The following is a 23913-nucleotide window of genomic DNA, read 5'->3' as shown; positions in this document are numbered from 1 at the left end:
ACATTCAACATGCTGTTAAGACCTTAAAGAATTCCTCCATAAAACACTTTGGCTCAGAAGCTGTCTAAGTGGTCGTGGATACCTTCAACTGCTCCTGCTACACAACAAAACCCCGGACATGCTCGTGTAAATCCCCTGATTCCTCCTCCTGCCATCGTCTTGCATTTATACCGTCATCAATAGCCAGAGTCCTTGAAAACCTGATACACAACAGAATCATGTAAGATCTTCCTCACTCTTCCACCCACCATGGCTTCCTCCCAGTCTCTCTCTCTCTGCTACTGTACTGCACAATGACAACGTATAACACATTATTGATGGCTTCAGCGGACCACAACATCTCCCTTCGCTCTCTTCTAGTAACTTGAGATATATTCATTTGTTGTATGCATTTATGTGGGAGTTTCTTCCAAGTCTTATACTATTTGTCATCATTAGAAGTCCTTACGAACCATTGGCTGCTGCTGTTTGTATAACCTTCCAAGAGAATGATGTAACTTCCTTCCTATACGTTGTGATGATATATATATTTGTACAGATTTTAGGTCCCCTTATATCGTATTATTTTATAAAGTTGCCTTTGTTACTCCAGCCAGGGTTAATGTTAGACGTGCATGACTTGACAAGAATATTTCACTAGGTCGTATGTTTACCCTCAGGTCGCACAACCATCGAGACGACGACCCCATCCACGCCAGCAACACCCGCCACCCCACCAGCCATCATAACACCCTCAGTGTAAGTGTCCTCTGCTGTAGCCAGGCGTCTGGTGGGGGGCTGAGTCTTACACGGGCGGGTTGACTGACTTTATGTCTCCGTGGAACACACTTCTCACTGTACCATCATCCCCAGACTTCACTACCACTTCATTTAGTGTGTTAAATGCTCGATGTTTTTCAAGAAGTGTTTACCTGTACACCTCGTAACTCTCCCTCCGTCCCATTGCCAACTGTGACCTGCAGTTGCCACGTCCATTAGGTTTTCCAGAGACGTGGGTGAACAACACCATCATCCTCACCCCAGAGGAACTTGTAGGGTCGCTATCATGTCTTCTCACGAGTTCCTCACCCCAGAGGAACTTGTAGGGTCGCTATCATGTCTTCTCATGAGTCTCTTTCTCATGTGTAGAGATCGAGGTCTCAGCTTCTCTTCATTGAGTCACCCCATTTGTTTCTGACCACGTATCGTTAGATCTTCACTTAAGAACTCTATGTGATTCTTCATGTAGGCTTTCAGAGTGTAGTGTTTAGTGTTGCCGACCATGAGTCACGCACGCAGTCCCTTAGGTTCGAATCCTGTACCCGGCAATTAGCGTCCAGTTAACTCAGCTGATCGTCCATCCCTTGGGGCTGGTCGGTCAATAGGTACCTGGCATCGGCTGGATTAGGTATAGAGTACGTACGGTAGATGAGATGGCCATGGTTAAGGTAAACCACCTGGCTTGGGTAGAAGTTTTATTTATCTTCTGGAGCCACTCTGTCTCCATGCGCTTGAAGACACTTTTGCTATGTCTCTCTGGCATAGATTATGATGTATGATCTTGAGCCTTTGGTTCATTATGTGAGGTGGTTCCTGTAACTAGATTCTCCTGGCAAGACATTAAGTCGGGATTGTCTTTATTCTTTCCCGATCTCGTTGTTTTACACTTGTTTTTAATGAGCTTCGTCAGTCCTTTACATTCCATCACTTCGGCTTACCCAGAACTTACTGCAAGTCTTTTGCATGATCTGGCACACCTCACCTCTCTTGTAGGTTTGATGTCATGTCTGTGTGTATTCAGCTATAAGCCGAGTCCTTCAAGGGTAAGCCAATAACAATGGTTCTAATAGGAAGGAGCTCTGAGGGGCTTCATTTGTTCCCGTCTATCAGGACGGCAAAGCAAAGGCGACGTGTATCTGTAAGGACACGATTGGTAGACTTCGTGTCTTGACTAAGCTTCGCGCTCACAGTTCCGTCGTTGTGTGTGCTGGGTTCCTGTGTGTAGTGTGATCATTCCCCGCTCAACCATCAGCGGTTGTGTACACCACTCCTCAACCACAGCATGAGCACCTGTCTGCTGCTAGGTGTCTCATCTGCTCTTTGGCTTCCTTTGATTTCCTTCGATACCACGAGAAATTCTGCCCCCCCTGAATATTTTCTTTGCTCTTCCTTCCCGCTCTTTCTTCGATGTTTGTCTCTGGTGAAAGACGGATTGAGACAGCTCGCGCGCCTATTGTCCTCCAGGATCATCAAGTCGATAACCTATTTGCAGACTGCCAGAGGCTCCGCCCAAGCCCATGACGTGTGATGAGGAAGGCTGGACTGACTGGTACAACTCGCACTATCCTGATACTGACGGCGAGTTTGAGTCTCTCTCTGAAATCCGGAAAGTGAGTATTGTTGACGCACTGCCGCTCTGCCTCTCTGCTACTCTGGTAATGATTGACAGTATGATATATATATCATCCCTGGGGTTAGGGGAGAAAGAATACTTCCCACGTATTCCCTGCGTGTCGTAGAAGGCGACTAAAAGGGGAGGGAGCGTGGGGGCTGGAAATCCTCCCCTCCTGCTTTGATATTTCCAAAAGAAGGTACAGAGAAGGGGGCCAAGTGAGGATATGCCCTCTCAGGCTCGGTCCTCTGTTCTTAACGCTACCTCGCTAACGCGGGAAATGGTGACTATTTATGGAAAAATAATATTAGATAAATGACACAAAAATAATCACTCTAGAAAACCTTTTGTTATTTTGATATCATCAATAACATGATCAATGTTGTGTCTCAGTCATCCTGATCAGAAGGTTGAGTTATGACATCAAATGTCTTTCCTTACTGTCACATATCTTATAACAAAGACTCACACAGCTTGACGTAATCTAATCATCTGGGATTTAGGAAGGTGACAGTTTAGATAACTCCTGAAATTTCAGTGGAACACAACAGAAAATGTACTAGATTTTCTAGTATTGTGTGTGTGTGTGTGTGTGTGTGTGTCGTTTTCCTCTCTAATAATGTAATCTGTAGAAGATATTTGCGTTGTAGTTTGCAAACCCTTTTTCTCTGAATTCCGTCGTCTAACATGAAACCGTCAACCTCTGCAGAAATACTCGCTGTGTCCTGACCATTACATCTCTGAGGTGGAGTGTCGACCTGTGCTCGGGGGAGAGGCCGAATCTATAGTGACCTGCGACAAGAAAGGGGCCCTGTGCAGGAACAATGGTGAGTACTCTCTTCTGTGGGGTAGTCAGGAGGCCATATCTTCTACCTTGTATGTAACAGAAAAATGTAAGGACGTTGGTTTACAGCGTCCTTTGTAACAACGAACTTGTGAACAGACGATGGTAAGATATGCAATGTGTGTAACATAAAGGCGAGCAGCGACAGGAGGCAAAGTTTTGATATATGTGTGTGAACGTTGTCTTCGTCCTTGAACGGTGGACTGAACTGATTCTGTTGGGAACTGCTGAGTTTTTCACAAGAGCTATACATCCAGCACCGAGCATCTGCTTGTGTTGGTCTCGGGTTTCGAACTAAAATCTCATCTCAGAGTTTTATCAACTGAAATCCTCACTCGTCATGACCATCCCTTATCGCGAAGGCGTCTGGAATCCGAGATCCCAAATGCTGGGAAGAAAAGAGAGTTCTTTGAGGACGTGAAAGCTTCCACTCCTTCCTTCTCGGTGGTGGGACTCGGGTATTAACACACCTCCCATTCCCTCGGTCTTTCCTACACGGGAGCTAAGTGGTAGGAAACAACAACACGAGTGTCTGTGACGGTTCCAGCGACGATGTGAGTGAGTGTGTGTGTGTGTGTGTGTGTGTGTGTGTGTGTGTGTGTGTGTGTGTGTGGTTACGTCTGAGGTTCCAGGAACTTTCCACTGGACTCTTAAGGTTGAACCTCCGGCAGCCACTTACAACTGGTTCGCTTTACCAATGACGTTAAGATACAGTAGGTTGCTGGTAAACTCTGGTAACACACGCACCGCCGAGTAGACGTGTAACACTCGTAACCATCTGTGACACTGTTGTTTCCTGCACGTCACCTAGTGCAGGACGACGGGTGATCGCTGTCTCCCGTGCGGCTTCAGACGGTTCGAGCCTGTTGAATAGGGCCCCATATCAAGGCCAGCTCATTGACGCTGTGCCATCCATGAATACCCCAGGATCGAACCCCTGGGATCGAACCCCAGGATCGAGTCCTGGTCTCACCCACGGCGTCCCTCTAGAGGCTCCTACTGCCTAAGGTTGCTCTACTTCTAGTAGCAGGGAAATGATGACTCCTTTAGAGTGTGACGTTGTTTGACGAGACTGTACTCATCAAAATCACCCAGCCTCGCCAAAGGTGACTTTTCACTCACGACCTAACCTTGAACGGGCAGAGTCCGGTAACACCTAGGGTGCCGATAGGTAAGTACTATACATTATATATATATATATATATATATATATATATATATATATATATATATATATATATATATATATATATATATATTAGTTAAAGCTAATTGTTACATCACTGAAGCCCACAAAACCCCATGATCTTGCTTCGTGCATACATCCTGTGGATAATACACTTGTTTCCTGAGATCAACAAACAAGAAAAAGAATTAAGAAAAAACAATAACCCAACACATCTCTATGTTGTTTAGTCACTCCTCAATGTTTTCCAGCTGGTCAGCAGTACTGCCAGGACTACGAGGTGAGGGTCTACTGCGAGTGTGAGTGCCAGGATGGACTGGGTATGGAGGACTACAGCATCACTAACGACCAGATCACTGCGTCGTCCCTCATGACTCCGGACGACAAGCCGTACGCCGCCCGCCTCAACGCCGAGTGGGCCTGGACTGCTCAGAGTGTGGACGAATTCGACGAAAAAGCAGCGCAGGCGGAGTGGCTGCAGGTGACGCCTCCTCCTCGCACTGTCTTGCCCTCCGACTGATTGACTGTATTGTGTGTGTGTGTGTGTCAGTCATTACGTGTTGTTAGCATGGGAGTTTAGCACTTGCGATACCCCATCTGTAAAACTTTCCCATCACACAGGGTTTCGGACTTGTGTCTACCGTCCGCATCCACCATTCCATCACTCGGTTTCCTCCCTTGATCCACTGGTGTCATACTGTATGGTATATCTTTGCCTATATCATGACATATATCTTGCTTGGTATGATGGTATAGCCTCTCGTAGCTCTCAACTCTTGCATCCTGCAAAGACTAAAGTGTTCGCACTTCACGCCATCAAACGGTTTCAAAGAGACCTCAAAGGCTCTGTGATCGTCGTGTCATTACATACTTCTCTCTCTCTCTCTCTCTCTCTCTCTCTCTCTCTCTCTCTCTCTCTCTCTCTCTCTCTCTCTCTCTCCATTATTGGACTGATTTGAGAGACCTCTAAACCTTCCCCCTGTAACGCAGTTGTTTCAAGCCTTAACGTCTCAGTCACGTATTCTGTCCACTCTTGTCCAACTTTATTGTTTTATAGTTTAGGTCAAAACACCCTTACGTTATGAGACATAATAATGTGAAAGTAAAGGTATTGTATATGGTAACTGCCAACCAGCCTTTGAGCGCGTGATCAAGTATATCCCTATTTGTCCACGGGGAAATGAAACACGGTAAGTTCCCAAGTGCACTTTCGTGTAATGATCACATCATCAGGGGAGATACAAGAAAGACGTATAACAATCAGTTGATACATAACCAAGAGTCGTAGCTAGGACGCCATTAGGTAAACAAGTGACTACCCGAATGGCGGTCGGGTGAGTTCAAATCTGGCAACATGCGTAGCATGTAAACAGTTCCCTTTCTTGTCCACTGTATTTATAGGGAAAGAGTTCTCCACTTGTGGACCACGTCCCTTGAACTTTTTTTTTTTTACTCTCATATAACATTCTAACTTCCTTTGTGCTGTCCACATTCACTATATCAACATTCAGTATATTTCCTTCAGCCACAACTCGAATTTTGTTAAATTACTTATTTTTTTTTAACATCATCTCTAACAAGGTTATGTGCGTGTGTCATACTGCATGAGCCTATGCTTCAGTGCATCTGATGAACAGCAACACACCTGAAGTCTGAAGTCTACTATACAGTACAGTTATCCTGGATCAGGTCATGATATATTGAGAGAAATAGACATTCAGTCACATCATGTCCATCATTGTGACGTGTCTCTACAGGTGGACCTGGGCGAGGTGACGGAGGTGACGGGTGTGGTGACGCAGGGACATCCGTTCTACCAGCAGTACGTGACGACCTTCGCCGTCCAGACCTCCGAGACTGGAGCCACCTGGGAAGACGTGAAGGACGAAGATGCGTCGTTTGCCAAGGTTCGTGTGAGCTGAGACGTGACCCTGGAGGTGGTGGGGTCATCGTCGTGTGTATAGCTGAATTTTAGTGAATAAAAACTTCATTGTTTGATGACGAGGAGGTAGTTCACGTCCACAAGCCATCTATCTATACTCTAATGAACGCATAGAGTTTAAATTGCAATACACAATCTTGTTAGAGGATATACTAAGTGAAGGGGAATGTTATCTATAATTAGGTCTGTATTGGGCAAAGATAAGGTGAGCTATTCCTACAGAAGGTTATGCATCAGTATATTCTCTGTATATATATATATATATATATATATATATATATATATATATATATATATATATATATATATATATATATATATATATATGAAATATCTCTGTTGATGTGGGTCTCTTGGAGGTGGGGTAACGGGAGGGACATGTCAGGAATGAGAATTTCCTCTGATGTCGAGGTAGTATGAGCTGGTAACCTGGTTCACTTTGTGACCTGCAGCAATTCCCCGGCAACACCGATTCCTCCACCCCGGTGACCAACCTGTTCCCTGAGCCTGTGTTCGCCCGCTACGTCAGGATCGTCCCGATTGACTTCTACTCGGAGATCTCCCTCAGGGTAGAACTCAAGGGCTGCGATGTCAAAGGTGAGTTGTGGTTTTGTTTCTCGAAGGCATTTGGTGGTATATGATCCTGTTTCTCACTGTCCATTAGTGCAGTACAGAGGCAAGGGTGGGCGGGGGTTGGTGTACGTTCGTTCATCCTCAACTTCACCCTCGTCCAAACTTCCCAGAGTTCCCCAGACAGTATGACTTGGCGCCCATTCTTACCAGGGAGCTCCTTCCTTTGCTCCACATTTTCCTTGTTGTGGGAACACTGCCTCACACCTTGCCCGACATAGCACTTGCTGATATTCATGCGATGACCTTCTGTTTTGACCTCATGTTGACCTCTTGTTGCCTTTTCTTTGCCAGTTTTTTTTTCGATGTTCATGCCTGACGTCGTCCATTTGATGAAGAAACTTCAGAGTTATAAGGAAGTCTTCCTTCATTCACCTCTTGTTGACTTCACATACCGTCTCTTTGGCCTTCCCTTACACCTTTCCTATTCCATTTTCCTTTTATCAAAGATTCAGATGAATATTCAGATGCGCACTTTACCTTTTGTGTGATATGAGCTTTAAACATTTGATTGAATTTCTTCTAATTCAAGTATGTAAGTGCGATTGTGATATTGTTCAGGGGATGATTGTGGACCAACTGATCAATACTAGTAACGTGGTACCTTAGCCATAGGCTGGCAACTATGTCAACCACACAGGTTTATTCACATGTCGTGTGTGTGTGTGCGTCTCTCCCGCCACAACACATCCATCCATACCTGAACCAAACATTCTTCGTCTCCATTCCTATGTGTTTGATCAGGTTGCCCTCCATCACAACCATGTACGTGACTAGGTCTCTGTAGATTGTATATAAGTTCCTCAGTTAAGTCGAGGCAATCTTGGTGGGTCGTCTTCGTCATCTCTTCTTCTTCTTCCACTTTTAACTCACTCTGGTATCATCGGTGTGTTTGTCTTGCCTACACGTGCTTACGGCACCTCAGTCTGCTATATCGTCAGACCGACGCCAGCATCCAATCCATTTATAATACGTCATCGTATTCTTCATCCCCCACTATGTGTCAAGTTCTGTGACCACTGTCGTATTCTTCATCCCCCACTGTGTGTCAAGTTCTGTGACCGCTTTCGTATTCTATATCCCCCACTGTGTCAAGTTCTCTGACCGCTGTATACGCCTCTCTCAAGTTTCCATCTGAACTTGGTTGTCTCATAAGAATCATATTCGAACACAGTGACCCATTTCCTGTGCCCAATTCCCTAACTTATAATGTGCTACAGAAAAAAAAAATTCAGCGTGCTTAAGTGTAGTTTGACAATGACATTAACTGCAGTACAGTTTGTGAAGACAGTATGTGATGTTGTCATTGTATAAAAACATTAATCTACATTTTAGTTTTTTTTTCTTCCTTGACAGAGACAACACCAGGCCTAGGTAAGGATGAGGGGGGACACCTAGTGAAGACTGAGGTAATGCTGCATGTAACCAGATAACACATCATTGACATTAGTTAACAACGTTTGTATTCCATGATCAATATATTTTTCCCCCCATCCGCTGCAGGAGGGTTGTATCTAACTGTTAGTATCACTTTACCGTTGCAGTCCCGTCCACAACGACGGAGATCACGTCGACCACAGCGCCTGTGTGCGTGGATGGCTGGACGCAGTGGATGAACACACACACCCCGAGCCCGGATGACTGGGTAGGCCGAGCTCCCGCAACTGGGGGCACCACTTGTGCGTCCCAGTTGGACGAAGATAACTTCGATCATATATATACATATATATTCCTATATGTATATGAAGATCTGATATATGTGTATTTATAGGGATATATCATTTGAAAATTTATGGAATTTCTTTTTTTTTCTTTTTTTTTTCAGTCTTGAAAGATAACATTTTCCAGCAAACGTGCCATTACTGTCATGTTATCATTGAATGTTTTAACATATTGTATGTGTGTCTCTTGATAGTCCTGTGTGTTATATGTACCTCCTCCTAAGGAACATTCCTGTTATAAATCTACCTCCTCCTAACATTCCCATGTTACATATGTACCTCCTAACATTCCTATGTTACATATGTACCTCCCAATATTCCTATGATATATGTACACATCCTGAAATTCCCATGTTGCATTGGAACTTCCTTCTAACATTCCTGTGCTATATGTGTACCTCCCTCTAACATGCACACGTCATATGTATGTACGTCTAACATTCACACGTCACGTGTGTATGTGTGTCTAACATTCACACGTCACGTGTGTATGTGTGTCTAACATTCACACGTCACGTGTTTATGTGTGTCTAACATGCACACGTCATATGTATGTACGTATAACATTCACACGTCATGTGTGTATGTGTGTCTAACATGCACACGTCACGTGTGTATGTGTGTGTCTAACATTCACACGACACGTGTGTATATGTGTCTAACATGCACACGTCATATGTATGTGTGTCTAACATTCACACGTCACGTGTGTATGTGTATCTAACATTCACACGTCACGTGTGTATGTATGTGTCTAACATTCACACGTCACGTGTGTATGTATGTGTCTAACATTCACACGTCAGGTGTGTATGTGTGTGTCTAACATGCACACGTCAGGTGTGTATGTAGGTACACACCTGGTGTTACGTGTTGATCATGCATCTCTCAGGACGACATGGACGACCTTCGTTCCCTGGGTGAGAAGTACACCTTCTGTGCGGCTCATCAGATCGTGGACACACAGTGCCAGGTGGTGGGGCTCAAGATGAGGGCTGAGGCGGCCGGCCAGGTGGACGTGGTCTGCACCATCAACACGGGACTCCAGTGTAATGATGACCTCCAGGCTCCTCAGCGTGAGTCATCAGGACCTCTGTGTGTGTGTGTGTGTGTGTGTGTGTGGTGTGTGTGTGTGTGTGTGTGTGTGTGTGTGTGTGTGTGTGTGGGTGTGTGTGTGTGTGTGTGTGTGTGTGTGTGTGTGTGTGTGTGTGTGTGTGATGTATGTTTCTATGTATGTATGTATGATGTTTGTATGTATGTATGTATGATGCATGTGTGTGTATGTATATATGTATGTATGTATGTATCTATGTATGTATGATGTATGTATGTATGATGTATGTTTGTATTTATGTATGTATGTATGTATGTATGTATGTATGTATGTATGTATGTATGTATGTATGTGTGTGTATGTTTGATGTATGTATGTATGATGTATGTATGTATCTATGTCTCTATGTATGTATGATATATGTGTGTGTGTGTGTGTGGGTGTGTGTGTGTGTGTGTGTGGGTGTGTGTGTGGGTGTGTGTGTGTGTGTGTGTGTGATGTATGTTTCTATGTATGTATGTATGATGTTTGTATGTATGTATGTATGATGCATGTGTGTGTATGTATATATATATGTATGTATGTATCTATGTATGTATGATGTATGTATGTATGATGTATGTTTGTATTTATGTATGTATGTATGTATGTATGTATGTATGTATGTATGTATGTATGTATGTATGTATGTATGTATGTGTGTGTATGTTTGATGTATGTATGTATGATGTATGTATGTATCTATGTCTCTATGTATGTATGATATGTGTGTGTGTGTGTGTGTGTGTGTGTGTGTGTGTGTGTGTGTGTGTGAAGGTGTTGCAGATTCTTTGGTTGGTGAATGTAACTGGATGTTGACGACCTTAATGACCATGGCAACTGATAGGCCTGAAGCCCTAACAACCAAATTATGCATATATAGTTACACACACACACACACACACACACACACACACACACACACACACACACGTGACTCGTAACATCATTAAGATACGTTCATACGCCTCAGATTGTTACGACTACGAGATGCGATTTTACTGCGACTGTTCGCTGAGTACGACCCCGCCACCGGTAACTACGACCTCCACGCCCTCCCCAGAGACGTGCAACTTCTTCAGCGTTCAGATCAAGGAGCATGAGGACGACTGCCGGAAGTTCTATGAGGTAAGTGGGTGATGAGTTGAGGAGTAAGTCACAAACTTGAGGGAGAGAACGAGGAAATATATTGTTAAGGTGGAGGAAAAATGGAATTAGTATTTTGAAGGACTGCTGAATGTGGAACAGTGTAAGAGACACAGGGGGAGGAACGAATGTGGAACAGTGTTTCTTAGACAGATGAGGAAGCTATAAGAGCGTATTTACGTCACGAATTTATTAAGAAAGATACAGTAAGTGCAGAAATATCGGATCAAGATACCAGAACCTGAACAAGATATGCAGAAGCTGTAGAGTCCAATGATGCATGAGTAGACCGTGAACTAGCTGGCGTGATGATGTTCGCAGGTGGGACTGATGTAAAACTGACGTATGTCTGTGACGTCCACTTCTTAAGAAGAGAATATGGAGCTTGGTGAGCGGATATATTGAATTCCAAAACATTTATAGATACGATCCCTTGTTAAAAGATGATGAAGTACTGTGGAGTGAATATACGTTGCGAATGCTCAAGGCCGAGAAAAGATGAATGATTAGTGCTACTGGCGTGGTATGGATAGATACAGGGGAAGCAGACGTTGACCCTAAGTTGTAAGTGAAGTACGAGTTACTGATGAGACGTGAGGCGTATATACTATGATCCACTGCGCACAAATGGCCGTACAATGCGGGGTTTACAGGAAGTTCTGTCTACCTCATTGTTTTAGACAGAAAAGTTACATAAGATGCAGATGGACAGGATAGATAGGTAATCTATGAAGAAATAGATGGACAGGATAGATAGATTATATATGAAGATATAGATGGACAGGATAGATAGATAATGTATGAAGATATAGATGGACAGGATAGATAGATAATGTATGAAGATATAGATGGACAGGATAGATAGATAATCTATGAAGATATAGATGGACAGGATAGATAGATAATGTATTAAGATATAGATGGACAGGATAGATAGATAATCTACGAAGATATAGATGGACAGGATAGATAGATAATGTATGAAGATATAGATGGACAGGATAGATAGATAATGTATGAAGATATAGATGGACAGGATAGATAGATAATGTATGAAGATATAGATGGACAGGATAGATAGATAATGTATTAAGATATAGATGGACAGGATAGATAGATAATCTATGAAGATATAGATGGACAGGATAGATAGATAATGTATGAAGATATAGATGGACAGGATAGATGGGTGATCCACGTCTTTCTTTCGTCTCCAGTCTGTTCAGAAGCCTTCCTAATCACTCTAGTATTTTGCATGACTCTGAGCCACATTATCCTGTGTTTATTCCTCACCTCACCTTACTAACCAGACATATGGTCTCCTTCCAGTGCGCGTTCTCATCCTTTACTGAAATGTTTTACGTGACCAAAGAATGTGGTCCCGGCACATTCTTCAACCCTGACACTCTTGTGTGTGACTTCGAAGCCAATGTCGTCTTGATCAAACCGGAATGTAGCGGTAAGTTACTGACACTTTGGGTTCAGTATGTAACTCTGCAAAGTACATTTTGTATCTAGAGTTTAGATGTAAGTGTACAGGTGTAAGGGTAGGGTACTGGTGTAAGGGTAGAATACAGGTGTAAGGGTAGAATACAGGTGTAAGGGTAGAGTACAGGTGTAAGGTTAGAATACAGGTGTAAGGGTAGAGTACAGGTGTAAGTGTAGAATACAGGTGTAAGGGTAGAATACAGGTGTAAGGTTAGAGTACAGGTGTAAGGGTAGAATACAGGTGTAAGAGTAGAGTACAAGTGTAGGAGTGCAGGTGTAAGAGTAGAGTACAGGTGTAAGTGTAGAATACAGGTGTAAGGGTAGATACAGGTGTAAGGGTAGAATACAGGTGTAAGGTTAGAGTACAGGTGTAAGGGTAGAATACAGGTGTAAGGTTAGAATACAGGTGTAAGGGTAGAGTACAGGTGTAAGGTTAGAATACAGGTGTAAGGGTAGAGTACAGGTGTAAGGTTAGAATACAGGTGTAAGGGTAGAGTACAGGTGTAAGGTTAGAATACAGGTGTAAGGGTAGAGTACAGGTGTAAGTGTAGAATACAGGTGTAAGGGTAGAGTACAGGTGTAAGTGTAGAATACAGGCGTAAGGGTAGAATACAGGTGTAAGAGTAGAGTACAGGTGTAAGGTTAGAGTACAGGTGTAAGGGTAGAATACAGGTGTAAGAGTAGAGTACAAGTGTAGGAGTGCAGGTGTAAGAGTAGAGTACAGGTGTAAGGGCAGAGTGCAGGTGTAAGAGTAGAGTACAGGTGTAAGGGTAGAATACAGGTGTAAGAGTAGAGTACAGGTGTAAGGGTAGAATACAGGTGTAAGAGTAGAGTACAGGTGTAAGGGTAGAATACAGGTGTAAGAGTAGAGTACAGGTGTAAGGGTAGAATACAGGTGTAAGAGTAGAGTACAGGTGTAAGGGTAGAATACAGGTGTAAGAGTAGAGTACAGGTGTAAGAGTACAGGTTTAGCAGTACAGGTGCAGGAGAGTGAAGTGAGCGGTGAGGAGGTAAACCCTGGCTAACAGGCCTCTCTCAGTGTGTCTTCATCATGTGTGAGGCACAAGGCGGTGTGGGTCGCTAGGATCCCAGAGTAAGACATCAACTGAACCAGCTGTAAGTACAGCACGTGAGGAAGAACGAATACAGGGCGTGAGGGGGAACGAATACAGGGTGTAAGGGGAATGAATACAGGACGTGAGGGGAATGAATGCAGGGCGTGAGGGGAACTATTACAGGACGTGAGGGTAATGAATGAGAACAGAACTATGAGAGACAATCATCGCAAGTGTCAACTGAATTAAGAAGATAGAATAGTGACCCATTAATCATTCATCAGTCATCATTAATCATTCATCATTAATTCATCATTCATCATAAATCATTCATCATTAATCATTCATTAATCATTCATCAGTCATCATTAATCATTCATCATTAATTCATCATTCATCATTAATCATTCATCATTCATCATCCATTAATCATTCATCATTAATCATTCATCATTCATCATTAATCATTCATCATTCATCATTCATCATTCATCATTAATAATTCATCATTCATCATTCATCATTAATCATTCATCATTCATCATTCATCATTAATCATTCATCATTCATTAATCATTTTCATTAATCATTCATCATTCATCATTAATCACTCATCATTCATTAATCATTCATCATTAATCATTCGTCATTCATCATTAATCATTCATCATTGATCTTCCATCATTAATCATTAGTGATCAGTAATCTTGCTGGGAATGTTGTCTGATTAGTTTACACATTCATGATCTTCGGTTTGGTCTCGTGTGTTTGTATACATGCAAGTGGTGGTGTGTGGTGTGTCACTCATGTTATGATGGTATTACAATATTATACACAGCTGATCCCCAGCCTCACGTATCGTCATCATTAGTCCAAGAAAAAGATTCTTATACGTCATCTGTGTCCAGCCAGTGAAAATCCGTGGATGCATGTCAGCCATGACAGATGGATATAAATCGACATGTCCGCATTAAAAGAATTGATAACATTTTCTCACATTTTTTGAGTAAGTCATGTCGTGCTTGCCACATGAAGGAGAGGTGTACAGACCGGTCCTGACGACTCATATGATGTGTTCATATTTCTCTGTCTCCTGTGTGTGTGTGTGTGTGTGTGTGTGTGTGTGTGTGTGTGTGCCCCTTCCTGTTGACCTCCTGCCACTTTCTCTTATACATCTCCCAGTCATTTGCACTCCTTCGCCTACAAAGCCCCGCCCAAGCGCCTTTCTTTTCTCCGTCACCTGCAACTTTTCCTTCTTCATCCCACCACTCACTCCTACCTCCCCTGCCTCATCGTCCCGCCTCACTGATCATATGCCTCACCTGCCACAGTCCCGCCGGAGAAGGTGGTCGAGGTGTCGACTCCCGCGCCCGAGGAGCTGTGCACGGAGGACTACTGGACGGAATGGTTCAACGTGTCTCACCCTGATACTGACAACGGTGACTTCGAGACGTTTGATAAGATACGAGAGAGCGGCTTCGAACTGTGCGGTGACATGCCTATCATTGACATCGAGTGCGCCTACCGCGAAGAGAAAGCATCGCGTCCGGGCAAAAAAGCGAAGGGAAGGCGCAAGGGTAAAAAGGGAGGCCGAAGGGACGAACCCTTGAGTAAGTTGACCTCTGCACTGAAGGATTACACCAGCAGCGGCAACATGTACGTCACCTGCCGCAAGGATTCGGGACTGACGTGTCAGAACTTCAAGCAACCTGGTCGTGGCAACGTGTGTAAGGATTATGCCATCCGGGTTCGCTGTTCTTGTGGTAAGTACCCATCCCAGGTGTATGATGAAATACACACACACACACACACACACACACACACACGCAAGGTGGAGGAAGGTTATGTGAAGTCTTCGGCTGAGTTGGAGCTTGCCCATATTTCTAATTGAAGATGTAACCACAGCTAGATAGATAGATAGATAGATAGATACAGAGAGAGAGAGAGAGAGAGAGAGAGAGAGAGAGAGAGAGAGAGAGAGAGAGAGAGAGAGAGAGAGAGAGAGAGAATGGATAGGTGAAATGAGATACAGTTTTGTTAAAAGATGTCAGACTTATCATAACATAAAACTATTTGGCTTGGCTCTTTCCCTGTAGGAAGAGGGTGACACAGTGTTGAGCTTTCGTGAATAATATTCCAGAGATCAAGTTTGTATAAGACATTTTGAAGTGACTGTTGACCTTACAGTCACAGAAGGACCAATGAAACATTGAGGACAAGATTGGTAATTTGCATTTCCATAAAATGAATGAGAAAACTGAGGAGGAAGCAGAATTTTTTGAAACTTTAAAAGTAAAATGATTTCTTCCCCGCTTAAAACGTAACTCACTTTAATGATGTGTCGAGGACGAGAGACAGAATTGATCCAAGAGAAGTTCTAAACTTAAGCTTTGATTATTGATCAACAGGAAGCAACTCTGCTTAGAGATGGAGGAGTAAAAAAAAAAAAAAAAAAATAAAAGTAGTTTAGAGTAAAAGGCATTCGGGAAAAGGAATCAGAATTTTGGGAGATGTTTGAAAACTTAGATCTATATGTTGACGCAGAGTTTCATGTTGTAGAAAGTGAGAAATTGCCAAAGAAACACTTGAGAGGATTCGTGATATATTGTTTTTCCTGAAGTTAGAAGAAAAGTGTATAACTTAAAAGAAGGAATGGTCAGTTTAGAGCCGGGTTGGAGGTGGGTGGAGATCCAGTGCACTGGGGAACCTTCCTTCCCTCGTGGATCGTAACTGTGTGGTGGGTCAGTCACCGTTGTCTCCGTACTGAGAATATATTACACTCGTCTTGTGATGCATAGCTCCTGTGACCGGCTGGAACCTCTTGGTTGATGGGTGAGAGAGAAATGCTGATATTCAGTTGGTGGTTTCTTCATCCTCGAAGACTGAAGCAAGAAGTTAAAGTTTGTTATGTATAGACCATGTTTGTTATGTATAAACTTTGGCTTCGTGTATGAGACTATCCTTACTAGATATAGTGCTTCGTACATGCGTATTCCATCTACCGTCATCTATTTCATCTGCTCATGCTACTACGTCTACCGTCATCTACTTCATCAGCTCATACTACTACATCTACCGTCATCTACTTCATCAGCTCATACTACTACATCTACCGTCATCTACTTCATCAGCTCATACTACTACATCTACCGTCATCTACTTCATCAGCTCATACTACTACATCTACCGTCATCTACTTCATCAGCTTATACTACTACATCTACCGTCATCTACTTCATCAGCTCATACTACTACACCTACCGTCATCTACTTCCTCAGCTCATACTACTACATCTACCGTCATCTACTGCATCTGCTCCTGTTTACTTCAGTTTGCACAGATTTACATTGTGTTCACACATCCCCCACTTGAACAATACATATGATCACCCATCAGTAACTTATATGTGTCATACATAATAGAAATCAATTAAGAAGGTCTTGATCTTTTTGTGAGATAACGAATTTATATTATTTATTAACATGAGATTAACTAATGATTATCGTCATATTGATTATAAACATGACCCGGACATTAACTAATGCTTATCGTCATGATCTTCTGTTGCCCTACAGATAAGGTCACCACTACGGTCCAGCCGCCCACCACACCCTATGTGGACGTGCGAGACTCTACCGTCCTCACCACACCATACGCCACAGACGAGAGTGAGTAGATCACACGTTCTGGTGCCCTTGTGGTCATCAGTGTTCAATGGCTGGACGGGGGAGAGAGATGCTCGGACGGTGAGGGAACGCTACAGGGCGCAGGTTCTGTCTGGGTTGACTTGTCGTTGTCAGTGGAGTGAGAACATTATGTTCCAGGACTTGGCTCACACAACCATACAACATTCTCACAACTGCCCTTCAAGTCTACAGACAGTGAGGTCTTTTAGGTTTGGATGTAGATGTAGCGCAGCCTCGTCCTAAGCTAAGGTACACCGCAACACTCTGGTCTCTCGATTCTGGGTCGTTGAGAGAGGAAGGTAAACACAACAGACGGAGTGGGAAAGGAACCCAAGACGAGGGAAGGGTGGAGGTCAGATCGAGATGACACGTCTTGCCCGAAGGCTTTCAGATGTCAGGAGCTGCAGTGGACTGTAGTGGGGTCCCTCAGGGAGGGTAATCATGCACGAGAAAGAATGTGACTGACGGATTTTGCCTTTAAAAACAGACTCCTTGACTGACAATGAGAGAGAGAAGACTGTAAGATTCAAGATGCTGAAGCAAACGGGACTTAAGCAATGATTGTAGACACTAAAACTGCTAAAAGTTGCGGGATGATGTTCCAAGAAAGAGAGAAAGTTCTTGTGTTTAGGCATAGATGAAGCGGGTGAGCAAGCACGAGTGGAAGCTCAGAAGCAATTATCAAGGTATGGGGGGAGTATCATCCTATGTGTCTTGCTCGTTGTATAAGAGACGTGCGTTTTGGATCGGACGAAAATGAATTGTATGGATGGACTTAGGATTAAGAAGATGTGCATCAGAGGGTGAGTGTTCGTTGATCATGGAAGGTGAGTTAGGAAAGAAAAGAACATCAAGAGGAGTGACTTTGACGAGAGTAAAGACAAAAAAATATGGTATCACTAGCGAGAAAGAGACAGAACGACAAATACCGTAAGAGTAATTGTTGGGCAAAGACCAGAAAGATTTGTTAGTGGAAGACGTTGGCGATAATTATTCATGTGATGATAGCTGAGGGAATTTCATAGGGAGTAAAGATTTTACAGGGTCGATACGCCAGGTCTCTTGTCTAAATGGCCTGAAGATGCCTGTGGCTGAACCATGAACTGGAGGAAGTAGCTTGAGAGGAGCAACGTGCAGCTCTCTACTGACGCAACAATAACATCTGCTGTTGGTTCAGCACAGCAGCATGACCTGAGGAGAGGCTATAATCTTACCAAGGACAATGACATATAGGCTTTGTGAGCTATTCCAGTCACCGGAATAAAAGTACGTAGCTGAAATCTAGAGGGACAGTCAGAGGAGGAGGTGTTAATGAATAAAGAAACGTTTACAGGAGGTGGGTCGGATGCGCAAGATGGTGACGAAGTGCAGCTGCAGTGCGAAGAATTAGAGATGATAGACGAATTCAATCTTGGGAATGTGTTTGTGAGGGGCTTAAATACAAGTAGGATGGTGGATGCCTTATAGTCAATGATGGAGACCTTGAGGGTTCACCTACCATCCGTGTGGGAGAACTTCAGCCATTCCCTGTGGTGTATGTTGACGTCACGTCGGTAGAGGGCCTCAGCCCGAGGATGAGAGGATGTCACGGCACCGTGGTAGGAACTGACGCAAAGGTTATCACTTCTGTAGCATTAAGGGAGCAGAGGAGATAACAGAGATAACTAGAGGCACCCGGGAGACATCTGCAGCCAGAGGTCCTCGTGAGAGCCTTGTGCTCAAAGGGCCAGGAGTCTGTACATGTCTGTAAACATATTGTTTATGATGTCTTACTCGCCCATAGAATATTTTCTTTAGTATCAGTGTTCATGTCTATTTCCAAAGACCTCAGGCTCGGCATGGAGTCTTACCTGTGCTGTCTGTACACATAATCTGTCTTGTATCAGTACGTGGGTTTGGAAAGCTGCTCTGAATCAAAGTGATCATCAGTGTTTCTGTTGTTGATCAGAGATGTTCAGTCGTCCAACACTTCAGTTGCTGCTGACGTTACTGGCTGTGGGGAGTATTCGACACTCGTCCTTACGTTACGGATTTCCCGTTAGGGTTTTCCCTCTCTGAAAACTGTCTGGGGAAACAATGGCATCGTGTTGCATCGTCGAGGTGGGTCAACCTGATTGTACCCAGTGTCAACACACACATTTGACACGTGTTGTTTTCTGTATACCAATGTCTGAGTCTGCATACGGATATCTCAGTCTGTATACAGATACATGAGTCTGTATACAGATACGTGAGTCGAGTCTGTGCAGAGATGTCTCAATCTTGCCACATAATTCTGGTTCGTAGGGCGGGTCAGCCTCGGGGTTACATGACTGTGTATATCAGTTTCTCCTTCACCAAGTGACTAAACCAGACGTAAGACAGTGATGGTAAGAATGACTGACCTGAGCCTTCCCCTTCCAGCGTGTCCGCTTGGCCAGAAGTACGAGCCTAACGCAATACGCTGCGACCGGGTCTGTCTCTACTACCGCCACATCCTGCGACAGAACGGCGAATGTCGGGTAAGTAAATACACGTTTGATTATTAGGTTTTACTGTAGATACTAGGTTATTCATCATGTTCAGAGAATCAGTTTCTTACCTCTGCCTACCTTCTGGAAGCAGTGAGAAGTTGTTACCAAGGGTGCAAGGCATGTGTACGAGTAGGAAGAGAGGAGGGTGATTGGTTCCAGTGAAGGTCCGTCTGCGGCAGTGGTGTGTGACGCCCCCACGGTTGTTTAATTTGTTTATGGTTGGGGTGATGAGGGAGGTGAATGCAAGAGTTTTGGAAAGTGGGTCGAGTATGCAGTCTGTTGGGGATGAGAGGGCCAAGGAAGTGTGTTAGTTGTTATTCGCTGATGATACAGCACTGGTGGTTGATTCGAGTGAGAAACTGCAGACGTTGGTGAGTGAGTTTGGAAAAGTGTGAGAAAGTAGAAAGTTGAGAGTAAATATGAATAAGAACAAGGTTATTAAGTTCAGTAGGGTTGAGGGACAAGTTAGTTGGGATGAGTTGGAGAAAAATTAGAGGAAGTGAAGTGTTTTAGATATCTTGGAGTGGACTTAGCAGCAAATGGAACAATGGAAGTGGAAGTGAGTCATATGGTGAGTGAGGGGGCGAAGGTTCTGGGAGCGATGAAGAATGTATGGAAGGAGAGAACGTTATCTTGGAGAGCGAAAAGGGTTATGTTATATGGTTGCGAGGCATGGGCTATAGATAGGGTTATGCGGAGGAGGGTGGATGTGTTGGGAATGAAATGTTTGAGGACAATATGTGGTGTGAGGTGGTTTGATCGAGTAAGTAATAATAGGGTAAGAGAGATGTGTGGTAATAAATATAGTGTGGTTGAGAGAGGAGAGGAGAGTGTGTTGAAATCATTCCACCCCGGCAGTGAATGTGTTCAGGTTATTGTACTTAAATCACCAAATAATGATCATTCACGTAACTTCCTCCAGAGAATCATGATCAAACAGAGTTTCCAAAAAGCTGTGTATGATTTGAGCTTTAGTCTCATCCTACAAGTCTTATAATATGAAACTTTTCTTTCTAGTATGATAGTCAGTACGCGCCCGCCTGCGTGGACACACAGCTGGGGGTGGCATGCCCCGCCAACAAGTACCTGAGGGACAAGACGACTTGTGTCTCCATCCAGGACTGTAACTGTCGCCTCCCCAATGGAATGGCTGCACCCGTAAGTGTGTGTTGTCTCGTACGTGAGGGACACAGTTGTCTAACTGCTTCCAGCAAATGTCTGAAGCCAGAGATGAAGTTGCCTGGCTGTTGATGATCAACATGTTGCGTTAACATGGATGTGATGACTCTTGGTTCCTTGTTTTATACTGACACCCATGGTCTGCACTGCCATGTTTTGCAGTTCATTTAAACACACACACACTCACACACACACACACACACACACACACACACACACACACACACACACACACACACATTTCATTCCTTGAGTTTACGTTCACTTGTGGTTTCACGCTCTCCCCAGAGGGTATCTTCCACCTTCCCTCTTGTGTCACAACGCTTCCATCGTTTCTCCCTCTCACAATCAAGTCATCATCTAGACCATCATCTCTCATGAGAGCTGCTGTAGTCCTCTGGCTTCCCCACGAGGCCTCAGACACCTTGAAATATGGACTATTTTACAACTGTGTTCCCCAGACCCGACCATACAGCCTAGTCAAGGCGAGGGACAGCCAGGTCTTCAAGATAGACTTGGCCACTCTGCTAACTCATCCTCTTTAAGATATAATACGTAAAATAACATGTGTTCAACTGTCAGTACATCTTTCCCCCATCATATCCAAACATTTCAAAGTTGTTTTACTGAAAGGTAAACTTGTCTTCAACTTTCAGCCTGGCCGAGCCTTCCTCGTGGACGACTGTGAGACGTGCCAGTGTGTCAACAACTTCTTGAGGTGTGACTCGACGTCGTGTGTTTCGCCAGTTCCTCATGAGGTAAGATGACGCCTCCTGGTGTGAACATCATCCATTGTGGTACAGCCATATTGACCTCCTCTTCCTCCCCCTCCCTCTCTGGCTTGCTGTGGCTGTAGCCACACTAACCCCTGTGGTGAGGAGGGTTGATTGAACGTCATCCATTGTGATACAGCTATATTGACCTCTTCCTCTTTCCCTCTCCTCTGGCTTGCTGTGGCTATAGCCACACTAACCCCTATGGTTTGAGGAGGGTTGATTAGGTAAGTAATGATAGGGTGGGAGAGATGTATGGTAATAAAGAGAGTGCGGTTGAGAGAGCTGAAAAGAATGGACTTGAAATGGTTTGGTTACGTGGAGAGAAGGGAGGAGAAGTTGATAAAGAGGATATATATACATTAGGAATGGAGGGAACGAAAAAGGGGGAGACGAAATTGGAGATGAAAGGATGAAGAGAATAAGATCTTAAATACTTGAGGCCAGAACACGGGATAGTGTGAATCAAAACGATGTGCTATACAGGAGGCGACGTGCTGTCATTGGACAGAAACAGGGCATATGGTGGAGCCGGGGTAGACCAGGAAGAGGTCTGTGTGGCCTGGCTGTGGGTAGAGACTTTGAAGTCGTGGTGTGATCAACCCGCTGAGGGCGAGGTCTGGTAACGCCAATATATGACCACTTTTGAATCCCTTTATGTATAAGTAATATATCCCATGGCAACCCATATACTACATGATGAACATTTATACCCCAGGTGTCGTTTGAGTGTGGCAAGTGGAGTTCGTGGGTGAGCGAGTCGACCCCGTCCTTAGGCAACGAGAGGGAACTCATCTCACAGCTGCGTAACAAGTACTCGAAGCTGTGCAGGAGGCCACAGAGGATCGAGTGTCGCGTCAAAGGAAGTGAGTAACTGACCTACAGAGCTTCCTCACTCTCTCGCTCTCGTCCTTAACTCCTAGACTCACTACACTTCTCTACTAACCGCTCTGTTGATGGTTTCGTACTGCACTTACTACTGTCATTAACTTTCCTCATCATTACTTTAGCCCAGACTCTCTTACTTTACATGGTTCAGTTGTTTGACATCGTCTTCATCCTCCGTGCAGACCTGTCGTAACATTTACCTTCAACTGGCTTATGTTCCACGGATGTGGTTCTTGAAGTACTTCGTGTGAGGCATTGCCTTGTCTACCTCTGGTGGCCATCCACCTCTCTGTACATACATACACCTTTCTGTGTTCCTCTACCTCCTCGTTTCGCCACGACACACATCTCTGGTGGGGTTCTGTCACCATGATCCCAAATCAGGTTCACGTGGAGTCATCGCCTCTTTAAAAGTCATTGTTTCGTAGTCATCCTCACCAAGTAGTTGCCATCCCCACTGTTGCTTCCTCCTCCTCCTCCTCCTCCTCCTCCAACTTCTCCTCCTCCTCCTCCTCCTCCTCCTCCTCCTCCTCCTCCTCCCCCTCCTCTTCCTCCTCCTCCTCACACTCTTCCTAACCTAATGACTCCACATTAGATGAACAAGAGATACACTAATCTATTCCTGCTCGTTGATTCCTGCTGATCTTTCCACTCCTGCATACGCGTTAACAGAATCCTACTGTTACATAATGTTTTCCTGTGTACATATATATTATGAAACACCTTTGCTTTATGAATACAGTTTTCTCTGTAGTCTTCTGAGTGTCGTGTCGTCCATTGTGAGTTGACGATTTAAGGAAACGATTTTTCTACATGAGACGAATCTCTTCCGCCAGGTCACATGACCCCAGGTGAGGCTGGGCAGGTGGTCACGTGTGACCGTAAGCGTGGCCTTGAGTGTCTCCGGTCACGTAACACTCAGGACTGTAAGGTAAGGATCTGGAGCATCACGAACACCACTGTGTGTCGTCTGTTGTCCCCAGTGTGGTATAGAATATAGGGAACACCACTGTGTGTCGTCTGTTGTCCCCAGTGTGGTATAGAATATAGGGAACACCCCTGTGTGTCGTCTGTTGTCTCCAGTGTGGTATAGAATATAGGGAACACCTCTGTGTGTCGTCTGTTGTCCCCAGTGTGGTATAGAATATAGGGAACATCTCTGTGTGTCGTCTGTTGTCTCCAGTGTGGTATAGAATATAGGGAACACCCCTGTGTGTCGTCTGTTGTCTCCAGTGTGGTATAGAATATAGGGAACACCTCTGTGTGTCGTCTGTTGTCCCCAGTGTGGTATAGAATATAGGGAACACCTCTGTGTGTCGTCTGTTGTCCCCAGTGTGGTATAGAATATAGGGAACACCCCTGTGTGTCGTCTGTTGTCTCCAGTGTGGTATAGAATA

At 44.2% G+C, this 23913-nt stretch overlaps 1 protein-coding gene across 1 annotated transcript in view; it reads left to right on the top strand.

The window, feature by feature from the left end:
- LOC139755520 (uncharacterized) overlaps positions 1–23913 on the top strand; it is a 135742-nt gene that overhangs the window by 50509 nt on the left and 61320 nt on the right. The window contains exons 35-52 of the mRNA XM_071673908.1: positions 660–738; positions 2252–2369; positions 3081–3198; positions 4653–4882; positions 6159–6308; positions 6796–6940; positions 8330–8347; positions 8518–8618; positions 9587–9770; positions 10761–10915; positions 12263–12392; positions 14808–15239; positions 17053–17145; positions 19567–19664; positions 20694–20834; positions 21512–21613; positions 22347–22494; positions 23353–23447. Of these exons, the coding sequence (XP_071530009.1) occupies positions 660–738; positions 2252–2369; positions 3081–3198; positions 4653–4882; positions 6159–6308; positions 6796–6940; positions 8330–8347; positions 8518–8618; positions 9587–9770; positions 10761–10915; positions 12263–12392; positions 14808–15239; positions 17053–17145; positions 19567–19664; positions 20694–20834; positions 21512–21613; positions 22347–22494; positions 23353–23447 (2537 nt within the window). The remainder of the gene's footprint in view (positions 1–659; positions 739–2251; positions 2370–3080; positions 3199–4652; positions 4883–6158; positions 6309–6795; positions 6941–8329; positions 8348–8517; positions 8619–9586; positions 9771–10760; positions 10916–12262; positions 12393–14807; positions 15240–17052; positions 17146–19566; positions 19665–20693; positions 20835–21511; positions 21614–22346; positions 22495–23352; positions 23448–23913) is intronic.

This window comes from Panulirus ornatus, chromosome 19 (genome assembly GCF_036320965.1).
Source record: "Panulirus ornatus isolate Po-2019 chromosome 19, ASM3632096v1, whole genome shotgun sequence".
In the NCBI taxonomy this organism is placed as follows: Eukaryota; Metazoa; Arthropoda; class Malacostraca; order Decapoda; family Palinuridae; genus Panulirus; species Panulirus ornatus.
The sequence above is the reverse complement of the archived record's forward strand: the minus strand, read 5'-3'. Positions and strand labels throughout refer to the sequence as shown.